Source organism: Gastrolobium bilobum, unplaced genomic scaffold (assembly GCF_033153095.1).
Source record: "Gastrolobium bilobum isolate Gb01-03AN ecotype WA unplaced genomic scaffold, APGP_CSIRO_Gbil_v1 utg38954, whole genome shotgun sequence".
NCBI classification, from domain to species: Eukaryota; Viridiplantae; Streptophyta; class Magnoliopsida; order Fabales; family Fabaceae; genus Gastrolobium; species Gastrolobium bilobum.
The window spans coordinates 40,341-54,139 of NW_026896815.1; the positions used below are offsets into that span (position 1 = coordinate 40,341).

Consider the following 13,799-nt stretch of genomic DNA (forward strand, 5'->3'; position numbering starts at 1 on the left):
TATTTTAAATTAAATATCACATGTAAGAGGATGTAGAAGAAAAAAAAAGTAAGCCAAGGGACCCAGATGAAAAAGATAAAATTGACAAAAACCCCACGAATTTGACCTCTCTGTCCCTTCTTGCTTTCCTCAATCAATTATTCAAATTTGGCAATAATATATCAATCATATAGCAAATCATTTTTGTAGTATTGCATTAGCATTTGCAGCAGGAATATACGTTTTTCTACAAGCTTCCCAGTGTATGACTGTGCTCTCAATATTTCGAAAGATTTTTGGCCTAAAATTTGATGCATCCAAATATTGAAGACAACACAATCCCAAAAAATATCATAGCAGCATTGATTACAAGCAATTCCATATGACATACTTTCGCACCTTCATTACATATGGCCCTAACTAGGACAGTTTGTTCAACTACCTCTAAATAATAATAATAATAATGTATATTATTATAAGATAGAATCATTTCACATAGATCTAAATTTTGGGAGGGGTTTTAATGCCAGAATGAATGAATTAAAATTAAATCCTACCTAAATATGCGTCAATTACTCCACCGATAAACACCAAAAGTACACTATTGTCTGCTAAATTGGTGAGGAACTTTACTTAAGGTTGCCTTTGAATTCAACTAGTGGGTTGGAGCTCTCTTGAAAACAGGGTGACTTGTATCACTGTGCACTGTACTTTTAGAAAAACTCTAATCATTTGTGTTCTTTCACATGGTAAACACCATGGGAGAAACCAGAAGGACAATTATCCTTTATTGTTCTTCTACTCACACGTTGTCTATCTTCCTTTTGTGTTCATTCTTTTTTGCTTTTAAGCATTGCTCAGCTAGAGATATCATAACCACTAACAACTTCTTACAAGATGGGGGAAGGGATACTCTTATTTCAGCAGGAGAAAAATTTGAACTAGGATTTTTCACTCCTAATGGAAGCTCTAGCGGTAGAAGATACGTGGGAATATGGTACTATGGGTTAACACCACAAACAGTTGTGTGGGTTGCTAACCGAGACAACCCACTTCCTGATTCTTGGGGTGCTTTTGCCATTGCAGAAGATGGGAATCTCAGGGTTTTGGACAAGAGTGGGAAATCATACTGGGGCACTAGTGTTGAAAGATCATCTTCACAGAACAGGACAGTGAAGCTAATGGACAACGGGAACCTTATTTTAAGTGAAGAAGAAGGACATGCTGTGAAGATTCTGTGGCAGAGTTTTGCTAATCCAACAGATACATTTCTTCCAGGGATGAAAATGGATGAGAGTTTAGCATTAACTTCATGGAGAAGTTATGAAGACCCAACACCAGGGAACTTCTCTTTTGAGCAAGATCAGGGAGAGAACCAGTATATCATATGGAAGAGATCAATGAGATATTGGAAAAGCAGTGTATTAGGTAAATTTGTTGGAACTGGTGAGATGTCTTCAGCAATATCTTACTTGTTGTCAAATTTCACCTTGAGAATATCCCCAAACAACACTGTTCCCTTTCTCACTTCATCTCTATATAGTGACACAAGGTTGGTAATGACTTACTGGGGTCAACTTCAGTATAAGAAGATGGATACAGAGAAAAAATGGTTGTTAGTTTGGGTAGAGCCTAGAGATAGATGCAGTGTGTTTAATGCATGTGGAAACTTTGGTAGCTGTAATAGCAAGTATGATTCTATGTGCAAGTGTTTGCCTGGGTTTAAGCCTAATTCCCAAGAGAGTTGGAATGCTGGAGATTTTTCAGGTGGATGTAGCAGGAAAACAAATGTATGTAGTGAGGATGCCAACAGTGACACGTTTTTGAGCTTAAAAATGATGAAAGTAGGGAACCCGGATGCTCAATTTAATGCTAAGAATGAAGAGGAATGCAAGTCAGAGTGCCTCAACAATTGCCAGTGCTGTGCTTATTCATATGAAGACACTGAAAAGACAAGGCAGGGGAATGTTGGTGATGCTGTTTGCTGGATTTGGTCTGAGGATTTGAACAATCTAGAAGAAGAGTATGATGATGGTTGTGACCTGAATGTTCGCGTGGCATTTTCTGATATAGGTATTTCTTCTTTTTATCACTCTCTTGAGTTCCTATAATGTCTTGGCTGAAGTCTTACACAGTTGAATGTACTTAGCAAGCTTAGATCTTTGGTTCCAGTCCATATACACACACATGCAGTCAATCGTTAGAAGAGCTAATATTAAGTATCCAGCTAAAATTAAACTAAAAACCACTCTCCAATTAAACCCGAGCGAGTGTGGGGTGAGAATCATCCTTATACATAGTCTTACCTTTACAAATAATTGCAAAGCTATTGTTTCCAGAGCCGAACTTGTGACTCACAAAGCAAAATTAAGTATTACACGTAAATTTGCATTTTGTTGTTTATTTATCTTCTCTTGCAAGTTCTCTTCCATGCTCACTTAATTTCCAATTGTTTTTCAAATATCACTTGCTCTTTTTTTGTTTTTTTGTTTTTGTTTTTCTTATACAATTTAGTGTCATTCTTAATGACACTCTTATTTGTAAATGTATAATTTAGTCTTTGAAATATGTTATTTGTGTTATTTTGATTTTTAAAAGTTTTTGTCTACGTAAATTGATCCAAACATTTGGAGACCAAAAAAGTAACATTTCTAAGAGATCAAAGCAATGTTATTAAAATCGACCCGATCATTGACCCAGTCAAGGTACCAGGTCACTGGTTCAACCAGTGAATTACTAGTTGAACCGCATGACCTGATGATTATATGTACATCTATAATTTATATTAAAAAATTATAAATATACTCAAATAGTTAAATAAAATAATATAAATTCTAAATACTTTAAATAAAAAATAATAAATTATACATTATTGTTCAATAAAGAATCAAACAAACATATAATGCTTGTGATACTGGTATTTCAGGTTCAGTAAATGACATCTCTAACTATAAATCAAATCAAAATTCCCTGCATAGTGCGTAACTGAGATAATATTAATATTGTATGTACATAATTTATGTGAGTCAATAAATAACAAATCACTAAAATATATCAATTATGAAGTTGTTTTTGGAAAAAATTGTTTTTGGATTTTTTTTTTTAAGAAATCAGACTGGGTCACCAGTTAACCTACCAGATCACCAATTTTCATCAAAATTAGCAGGATCGCACTTAGTCACACCAAATTTAGTACTTGACCCATCCAATATGATAACTTCATCGGTCAGGTTTTTACAACATTGGACCAAAATGTATATTTACTCTATTGACTTTATATCTGATTTTGAAGAACTCGCAAAGTAAAATCTATGCAATAAACTTTGATAATTAAGTTCTATTGATTTATAATCTCGCATTTCAAAAAATAAAAAATAATAAACTTAAAAAATTATAGCGTTTGAATAGTTAAAAAAGATATTATTAAATAATTTGAAATTAGGCTACTAAATACGTTGCCTACTCATCTCAATTTGCTATATGAAAAAATGGAGGTCACAGCTCCTTTAATGGAGAACTAGATGAGATTGTATTGTAATTATTGTTTCTAAAGTGCCAGAGGTTCTACTTGTGCAGAATCCAGTAGGAGCAGTTGTGGGACTTGTGGCACAAACTTCATTCCATATCCTCTTAGCACAAGACCAAATTGTGGTGACCCCATATACTCCAGTTTTCACTGCAACATTTCCACTGGTGAGCTTGACTTTGAGACTACTGGGGGCACCTATCAAGTGATAAGCATAAACCCAGAAACACAAAAGTTTTTGATCCACATAAAAAATGTAGTTAACTGTGATGGTCAAAACTCAATGAACAAGCTTCTACTTCTCAACCAGTCATCTCCATTTCATCTTACTGGCAATTGCCATGCTGATCCAACCACCTTTAGTTCTAATGCTCCCCTGAAACATGGAGTAGAAATAGAATTAAGTTGGGAGATTCCATTAGAGCCGATTTGTTCATCATTGTTGGACTGCATGGACTGGCCAAATTCAACTTGCAATGCTACCACTAATGGGAAGAAGAGATGCCTTTGCAATGCAAACTTTCTTTGGGATGGCTTCGAATTAAGTTGTGTTTTAGGTAATGGCATTATAATTATCTATCATTGCACGGATCCATCCATTGATCTTTCTTTCCTTTTCATGTTGATAGATATGCTTGTTTTTGTTATTGTATAATATTTATCTCTCCACATATTATACATTTTTTTATATCTTGCAGAAGGCAATAATAGCTACAAAACAGAAAGGCATATGTCATTACATAATATCCTTGTAGTCACTTTTACAACTGTGGTTGTCTTAATTCTTCTCTCAAGTACTGCTATATGTATTCACTTGCAGCAAAAGAGACAGGCCAAAACACAGGGTAACTTAATTTTCTCTAAAACTCGTAAAGTATTGCCCAATATTCAAGGGGATACTTAATCTAACTCGGATCCATAGTTCATCTGTTTGACTTCAGAAAGCAGGAAATATGTTCAAAAAAACTCTGGGATGAACTTGTATGGCAGTGAGAGATATGTCAGAGACTTTATTGAATCTGGTAGGTTGAAAGAAGATGATGCACAGGCCATAGATATTCCACATTTTCATTTGGAAACCATACTTGAAGCAACTAATGACTTTGCAAATGCAAACAAGCTTGGACAAGGGGGTTTTGGTCCAGTCTACAAGGTAATTAAGAATTTCTTGATACTCATGATTTTCATTTCCAACTTCATGGTTGGTGATAGTGATAGAAATGGATAAAACTTTTGGAACACTGTCAGGGTAAGTTTCCTGGAGGACAAGAAATAGCAGTAAAGAGACTTTCAAGTTGTTCTGGACAAGGTTTAGAAGAGTTCAAAAATGAAGTTGTGTTGATTGCCAAGCTTCAACATCGAAACTTGGTTAGACTTCTGGGTTACTGTGTGGAAGGAGATGAAAAGATGCTAGTATATGAATATATGCCAAACAGAAGCTTGGATGCTTTCATTTTTGGTAAGACTCTCTCTTCTATTCGAAATATTCTGATAACATAGCTTTTTTCATGTACTTGCAACATTCTCTTTTGAAGAAGACTAATGTAAAATGTCATGCCCCCCTAACGGACTATACGATATCAAAGACCGGAAGCAGTGTGTTCTATTAGATTGGGATATGCGGTTCAAGATTATTTTGGGGATTGCTCGAGGGCTCCTTTACCTACATGAAGATTCTAGGTTGAGGATTATTCATAGAGACATGAAAACAAGTAATATTCTACTAGATGAAGAGAAGAATCCAAAAATCTCAGACTTTGGCTTAGCAAGGATATTTGGAGGAAAAGAGACAGTAGGGAACACAGACAGAGTGGTTGGAACTTAGTAAGTTTCATAACAATGCATATTTCAGTCCCATTGAAGTAGCATTATAGCAATATTATCAAATGATACCAGGCATATGTCATATTTGCTCTACATTTCACAATTTTTGTAATGCAGTGGATACATGTCTCCGGAGTATGCACTTGATGGACATTTTTCAGTCAAGTCAGATGTATTTAGCTTTGGTGTGGTGGTACTTGAGATTATTAGTGGAAAAAGGAACACTGGATTTTATCAAGCAGAAAATGAATTGAGTCTTCTAGGATATGTAAGAATACTAAAGTGCTTCTAGGATATCTAACAACTATAGTACTATACATAGTTCCTATTACATTTCATACTTTCATTGAATTTCAGGCATGGCATTTGTGGAAAGTAGGCAAGGCATTTGACTTCATGGACAGGACACTATATGAAACATGCAAAGCAGATGAATGCTTGAAATGTGTGAATGTGGGTCTTTTATGCTTACAAGAAGATCCAAATGAACGTCCCAACATGTCAAATGTGGTTTTCATGCTTGGCAGTGAATCTAATACTCTTCCAAGTCCTAAGGAACCAGCCTTTGTTATCAGGAGATGCCCTTCAAGCAGAGCGTCTAGCTCAAGTAAAGTGGAAACTTTTTCACGTAATGAATTGACAGTCACTTTAGAAAATGGCAGGTAGCTAATATTGCTGCAATGTTCTCCAGGATTGCTCAATTTAAGGAAGAGTATTTGGGGTCAGTGTTATCCTTGGTCAAAATATGTAGGACATGTAATCCTAGTCCTACCCTCTAAGATATTTCTTTATTCTTACATGTTACTTTCTCATTATACATTCCTCCAAGCAAGCAATGGGGGAGCCATGACCCTCAAATTCATCAAACATTTCTCTTAGATTATATTTAGATTTAAAGTAAAGTATCTTTTTGGATCCTCAATAAATATTATGGGGCCAAATTTAATCAATTAAAAAAAAAAGTCAACTTGTGATTCCATTAAAATTCAAAAAAGATTCATATTAATCCTTTTAAGGGACTAACACGAGTCTTCTTTAAATTTTAGAGGGACCATAATTTCGATTAATTGAATCAATTTTGAATTTTTGAGGAATTATAAGTCAATTTTTTTTCTAAGGAATAAAAATAGGTCCCTTTGTTGAGGACCCAAAAAACACTTTACTTTTAGATTTTAAAAAAAAAAAGGTAGTGTAATATAAATTTTCCCTCTTTCATTTTTATTATTTCTTATGTACGAAGAAAACTTAAAGAATTTTTTAAATTTGATTATGTATCGCTCTTATTAAATTAACGTGAATTGTGAATTTATCATAACCTCTCAATTTTCTTTCTATCTCCTACTGCCTCCGAGTGAGGGTAGATTGAAATAGCGAATTAGGCAATTTCTCGTGAATTTCGTATTTGAATGGATTGGATCGATTTCTATATATCAGTGTCACAATGACAAAAGTTCACATGGATTTAATAAAAGGCCGCAACCAAATTGTTTTTGACCTTCTTATTTATGTATTTGTCAAACTGTTTTGCACGTCGTTTTAACCTAATAAAAATGTCCAGTTGAGTTAATCAGTTAAATAATGTACAACTTTCACTGGATGGTGCCGACGTTGCTAGTGCGAAATTGGTTTTATGAATAACACTGCTGTACATTGATTGTTCAATTACATTAAAATAAGGAGTAGAGAAATTTCTACTGTCACTGCATCACTTTTTTTGATACAGTTATCTATTTAAAAAAATAAAATAAAAATTAGAATCCGCAACATATCCTATTTTTTTATGAGTTTAGTGTTTGTCATTTTAAATTACATAAGTTGTGTTATTCTAGGAGAGAGACAGACACAGAAAAACAGAAATCACGGGAGAGAGGAAGTGAGTGATTTTTTAATTTAAAATTCAAATTTTCTGTGTCTGTATCTCTCTTAAAATGATATAATTTTCTGTCATTTAAAATAACAAACAGTTTTCTCTTTTTTTATATGTTGCTATAAAAAAAATTCTGAAATAACAGCAAAAATACATTTCCCAAAAATAAAAGAAGAAAAGAAAAGGGGAAGAGAGAAAGAAATGGGTTTAAAACAGGATAACTATGCTGGTTCAAAAAGTTGGTGCGGGGTGGTGTTTGGTTGAAGGTTTATTTTGGGATTGATGGGAAAGTGTAAGTGGATATTGGAAAATATCATGTTTGGTTCAGATTTTTTCAAAAAATACCAGACAAATAGGATAAATGGAAAAATGACTTTTGTGTTGATTTTTAGATTAAATTCACTGTTACAGAATACCACTTGAGATGTGGTATTTTGAGATAACTGGAGAAGTGAAAAAAACAAGTGTAAAGTTTCTCCTGAACATAGATTTTGCATATTTAAATAAATTTCCCTGGTAATATTTGGGTCAACCAAACAACTTTTTTTACATTTTCCTACCAAACTCATTTTCCAACCATTTTCCTATCAATTACATTTCTCAAATAAAAAAAATTTCTCCCAAACCAAACACTACCCAATGGTGTTCACAAACTCCAAAGTTAAAAGAATCCACCGACTTCGCTCTCCAAGAACCAACCAAGCATGACAAATTCCTATGCTTAGTTTGGTTGGGCCTTGTAAATAAATAATGACCAATAAGCTGTGCATTTTGACCCCAAATTTTTGGTTTTGTTTCCCTTTTGAGTTTTGACTACAAACTCTAGATGTAAAACTACTGATAGTAGTTTTTATTGACGTTTGAAAGAGGAGAAGTTTTTTCATCCAGAAATTTTAATTTTTAAAAATATAATTTTTATATTCAGTTTACGATAATATTCGAAATATAAAATTTAAAAAAAATTTAATTTTTCAAAAATTCTAAAAAATCCTGCGTACCAAACACCGAGTGCGTATTATATTTTCCCCTCCAACCAAATTCTATTTAAAAAATTAAGATTTTTCATTTCAATTAAATAATTTTTGTTAGATGTGATAAATGTTATACATAATTTTACACATCTATCTCGTGTCCATATGTCTCCGTAATCAGCAAAAGGAAAAAACGAATCAGAATTCTTCCCCCCCGAACATAAATATATGATTATATGAATAAAATATGGTATAATATAGGTAAGGAACACATTAAATAACAATGTGAAAGCTGATTTCTTATAAGAGAAGTCATGTGAATTGACGGAAACACCCTTCACAACCTTCTAGGAAACAGGGAAGCAACTACGGTTTCTTGTGCAGAATCAATGCTGATCAGCTAATAATTCTCTGTTTCTTGGCTGTCATAGCAGCAGGGATCATTGCTTATTTGCTTTCCTCTCTTTCCTTGAAACCCCTTCTACTATCTTTTCCATTTTTCTTATTCTTCTTCATCTTTTATTACATATATATATATAAACAGGACTATTCTCCAACCTCAACAAAGAAACCCACATTGAAACATTCAATATATTCATATTCTTTTGTTTTCTCTTTGACATCACAATCAAACAATGGCTGGTGTGGGCAAAGGATTGGACTTTGAAGACTTGCTGCCGGTGATGGCCAACAAGCTAGGTGGGGAAGGTTTGATAAAAGAGCTTTGTAATGGGTTTGAGTTGTTGATGGACAAAGAGAAAGGGGTGATAACGTTGGAGAGCTTGAAGAGAAACGCTTCTCTACTGGGTCTGCAGGATTTGAAGGAGGATGAACTCGTGAGCATGATGAGAGAAGGAGATCTTGATGGAGATGGGGCACTTACTCAGATGGAGTTCTGTGTTTTGATGTTCAGGTTGAGCCCTGACTTGATGGAAGAATCATGGTTTTGGCTTGAAGAGACTCTCCAACATGAACTCAACAACAACATCAACAATTCTTCAATCTAGTATCTAGGAACAATAACTGATCAGTGGTTTTCCCCTCCCCTTTTATTGTTTCAGACTTTCAGTTGTTTCATATACAGTTCATGTCAATATTGAAAAGAATAGACAATTTTTAGATACTTTACTTTCAATGTTTTCTTACCAGATGCACCCAAGAAAAAATAAAATTAAGAACATTGGGTAATTGATAATGTTTAGTAAACATTATGATTTTTTTATTAAGGAACATTCTCGATGGTATTGTTTCCATTCATAAGAATAGTGGGATCTAATTCAAGATTATATGCTAAAGTGCTTACACTCCTTTCATTTAGATCGACATTTAATTTATACCTTTTAATTCACTCAAACTTATTTTTCTAGAAATTTTTTAACAATATGTCTGCTTTTACTATAGAAATTCTTTTTCTACCATATTTATAAAAATAAGTAGATTTCATAAGTTTTTTTCTCTCTTTTTTTAACAATGAGACCTACTCACTTAGTCACTTTTATGTAGGGATGTAAAGAGACTGAGTTGGACTAGATTTTGGTTTAAATAAATTAAATTTATTTAAAATACTTTAGGCTTAGCTTGGTCTGTTAGTTTTATATAGACTCAAATTATAAGTATGATCTGACTTATATTTAAAAAATAATATTTTGAACTAGGCCGATTAGTCTTATTAAGTTTATTAGGACATTTAATAATTAAAATAATATTATTTTATTATTTAAAATTATTATTTTAATAATTTTTTTATTTTATTTAAAATAAATAATATAATCTAAGGTGACTTGTAGGTTTATAGATCTGTACTTTAAAATAAAGTTTATGACATGTTTTCTAAAATAGTCTATTTTTTAAAATCTTAGTCTGTTTTATTAGATTATATATAATAAGTCGAGTTTGATCTAATATAAGCTAGCTATAGGTTTTGTTAGGTCGGCTAGTCCATTTATATATATATTTTTATGGGAGTATAGTAAAAAGAAAAAAAGGAAAATTCTACGGTAAAAAAAAAAAAAAAAAAAAAATCCTATTAATAAACAGAAAAAAAGAAAATTGTGGAAAATACAATTTCGCTTTAGTACTTATTAGAGTAAATACAATGTAATCGTCCGTGGAACTTTCATAGAATCCCGTCAATAATTCATTAGTTGGAAATAGCCGTTGGAACGTGTCAATTTGCATACAACCTCTATTTCTTAAAGTTTTAAGTTCAGAACCCATCCTCATCCTATTCTCCCCTATTTTTGTTTTGTTCTGTTATTTTTGTATTTTATCACATGGTGGAATCTTTTTTTTTTATAGGAAGATTGCTGTGCCAACCCGATCTGCTACAAATATTAAACTTTCAAAGCGGTCGGCAGTATTGAAAACAATTTTAAACAAGAAAAATATTCTTCCCTTTCTTGTCTTCAACAATTTATTTACAAAACAAACATTATTAACAAATCTCTGAGCTGAGGGCCTGAGGCAGCTTCTATTATGTAAGAGAAGACCCATTCATACATATTTCTCTTTTTTTATTTTATCTTATTTATTTATTTATTATTATTATTTTAAGTGCAGATCTCCTTTCTCAAAATTGTGATATGATTCAGCTCACTTGCCACATTCTTGATTGCATCAGGCCCATAACTATCACTACTTGTACAACTCTCAAAGCCCGTGAAGAAAGTCAGGATGAAAAGTGGTATTGAGCTGTCATCATATAAAATTATAGGAATTAGTATTTTTCCTATTATATAAGAATTTTTTATTATATATATATATGAGATCTATTTTTTTTTTTTTCTCTTTTCTTCACATAGCCCGAAATAGGCCTCATATATACTTATGTGTATGTAAGAGATACAATTATTTTCTACAACATAAAAAATATTAATTTCAAAATTATATTATGATGAATTACTGTTATTCAAGTATTTTTATACACTTTGGATGTTAAATTAATGATTTTTTGATCCTTTTTTCTCTCATTAATTAATTAATAATCATTTTGCCCTTATACAGAATTATCTATCAATCTGCTCTTCTTTAATCGATTAACTTGAATATTTAATCGATCAAATAGTCAAAATAGGCAAAAAATAGTTGACTCAAGATCTAATCGCTTAAATCTTCCTCTTTAATCAATTAAATATCTCTTTTATTCAATTAAAATTTATATTTAATCGATTAAATATCTTATAAGCGTAAAAATATTTTAGCGGTGAGGCTAGCTTAAAGAGTAGAAAATTGGAGTTAGCTTAAAGAGTAGAAGATTGGAGTTTTTCAATATATCGAATAAGAGAAATGTACTATGTATCCAATAAATTGGTGGTTCTGTATATCCTCATTGACGTTGATTGTGGCATATGCCCATGGCAGCACAGAGGAAATTCACTATGATCATTGAAAATTACAAGGAGTAATTGCGCAAACTCAAACCCTAATCCCAAATTCCCAATGCACCCAGATTTACAGTAGTCTACAACCTAAATACTTATAGGACCATAAACTTCCTTGTTAGGTCACATTGCATGCTTTTCTGGGTAGGGTCAAAATCAAAATTAAGTGCAAGCCACTTTATAACAAATTTGTGAATTTGTTTAGTTGAGAAGTTTGATTATTCATGAATTCTATCAGTGGTGTTGTTAAATTCTTAACTGTAATTTTACAAAAGTTAAACGCGATAGGAGTTACCTGCTTAGTTACCCAACTAAATACAAACACCCAACATATAATAGAAGGGAGGTCAATGCAAATGATTTGGGGCAGAAATTTCAGCTCTCTTCATCTGTATAGCATTTTATAACAATGGTCTATGTATACTTCCTACCATCAATGAGTTTCAGCTCATTTGAGAAATACAATCAGGACCAAGGTTAAGAGGGATTTAATCAATCAATGCTTTCACGTTCATTTGGGATATTTAATCGATTAAATTGATTAAGAGGGATATTTAATCAATTAAAGAGGGGGATTTAATCTATTAAATCTCGAGTCAACCATTTTTGCTTATTTTGACCATTCAATCAATTAAATATTCAAGTTAATCGATTAAAGAGGAGCAAATTGGTAGATAGTTCTGGATAAGGGACAAAATAATTATTAATTAATTAACGAGGAGTAAAAGGGTCAAAAAGCCTTAGATTAATCCTGTTTGAAGAACTGAATGAGCAAATAAAGTGTTATTGAGGTCACTTAAATAATTTATAATAATTAGTTGAACATTTATTAATTAACTTGTAATAACTAATGAAATATAAAGCATTACAATTATTAACATTTAATTAATTTAATTTAATGAATTTGTTGTAAAATATATGGATGACCTCTGATTTTCCCATGCCTTTTGATATACTTTATAACTATTACATTAATGATGTATTAAAATGTAATTACTCTCTTATTAATGAATGAGAATCAATATTCTAACCTATTTGTATGTCTCTTTTCTCTTATTTTCTCTAATCTTTTTATCAATTTTATAACACGTTATTAGAATGAATGCCCTTTCCGTCTCCTTCGTTGTTGTTTTTCTCACTCAATTATTTTCCATTGATGTTCTCTCTCTCTCTCTCCCTCTCCTCTCACTCTTTCTCTGCATTTTCCTGGAAAATCCATTACTTTCCTGGAATTCAATATTCAAATTTTGATCACGTTGCAAAACATAGATCGCGCTAGTTTTTGTATTGTGATATAATTCGCACATGCACTTCATGTATGCAAGACAAAGACAGAGCAGCATCATCCGATCTGTCGCTGAGTTCGCCGGTGAGTCGAGTTTGACTCGCGGAGCAGATGACTTCGACCAACTGAACCAGATCGGCGTCGACGACAAATTGTAGTTGTCGACTCACTCTGCTCTAACTGATTTGATCGAAACCGACTGCGTGTAAGAGAAGACGGTGGAAACTGGTTCATTGGTGGTTTCGACTTGTGGGTTTGATTCGGTTCCTAGCATCTGGGAGGTCTTTGTTACGGGTCTGCATATTGTTACAAATATACATCAGCCCAATGAGAATGAGGGAACCTAGCCCAGTGTTGAATTTGCAAGGCCCAATCGTATTAAAAGGGTACCAGCTTGGAAGAAGGATTTCGTGTAGCAGAGCATTAGGTCTTTGGTGTATGACCTTGAGTTGCTGTTAGTGTGTTGTAATAAATGACGTGGCAATTGCTGCGCATTTTAGGGAGTCCTTTAGTTTGTTGCATTTTTAACGATAGAGCATGTTGATATAATAGCATGATGCATAGAGTAATGGACACCGGATTATTGAATATTGAATTAGCTCTTTCGTCTTCTATTTGGGACTTTGTTCATAACAAATTGGTGCTTTCACTATGGACTCATCAGACACTTCTTCGGTAACAATGAAGGTACAGGAGCTCGCTAAGGAGCTTACAACCATGTGTTTGGAGTTTAATTAATGATTGGATCTCCGGGGCGAAAGCATCATCACCATCGATCAGTGGTTGAGAGAGCTCTCTGTTCCTCCGCTAAACCCTCGCTTCCAGGCGACGAGTTCTTGCACTCAACCTCTCTGGAGTGATGGCTTTGATAATCCCTAATTGTTAAAAGGGGTAAAATTAGAGATCCCAATTTTTAATGGGTCAAATCCCTACAGCTGGCTCTTCCAAACGGAGATGTATTTTTGTT

General features: G+C 33.0%; 2 protein-coding genes across 4 annotated transcripts; both read left to right on the top strand.

Annotated features, from left to right (window-relative positions):
• The first annotated feature begins 836 nt into the window (after positions 1-836).
• LOC133302177 (G-type lectin S-receptor-like serine/threonine-protein kinase At4g03230) lies at positions 837-5,995 on the top strand. 3 transcript variants are annotated; one of them, XM_061501923.1, is made up of 10 exons: positions 898-949; positions 1,057-1,185; positions 1,258-2,052; positions 3,556-4,062; positions 4,204-4,357; positions 4,469-4,658; positions 4,754-4,964; positions 5,092-5,329; positions 5,447-5,597; positions 5,687-5,995. In XM_061501923.1, the coding sequence occupies exons 1-10, from the start codon at positions 940-942 to the stop codon at positions 5,993-5,995; spliced, it is 2,694 nt and encodes an 897-aa protein (XP_061357907.1). In that variant the 5' UTR covers positions 898-939. The 3 variants fall into 3 exon arrangements, with proteins under 3 accessions (XP_061357905.1, XP_061357907.1, XP_061357906.1); XM_061501922.1 differs by having other exon boundaries at positions 1,057-2,052; XM_061501921.1 differs by having other exon boundaries at positions 837-2,052.
• Positions 5,996-8,802: 2,807 nt separating this feature from the next.
• On the top strand, positions 8,803-9,174 carry LOC133302179 (calcium-binding protein KRP1-like). The gene has a single exon (XM_061501925.1). It carries the CDS (start codon positions 8,803-8,805, stop codon positions 9,172-9,174), a length of 372 nt encoding a protein of 123 aa, XP_061357909.1.
• Positions 9,175-13,799: the final 4,625 nt, after the last annotated feature.

What these genes read in the sequence shown, in the direction of transcription:
- LOC133302179 (XM_061501925.1), top strand. Translation starts at nt 8,803, where the DNA reads ATGGCTGGTGTGGGCAAAGGATTGGACTTTGAAGACTTGCTGCCGGTG.
- LOC133302177 (XM_061501922.1), top strand. An exon ending in CGTGGCATTTTCTGATATAG is followed by an intron (nt 2,053 to 3,555) that starts GTATTTCTTCTT and finishes CTACTTGTGCAG; the next exon opens with AATCCAGTAGGAGCAGTTGT. An exon ending in GCCAAAACACAGGGTAACTT is followed by an intron (nt 4,358 to 4,468) that starts AATTTTCTCTAA and finishes ATATGTTCAAAA; the next exon opens with AAACTCTGGGATGAACTTGT.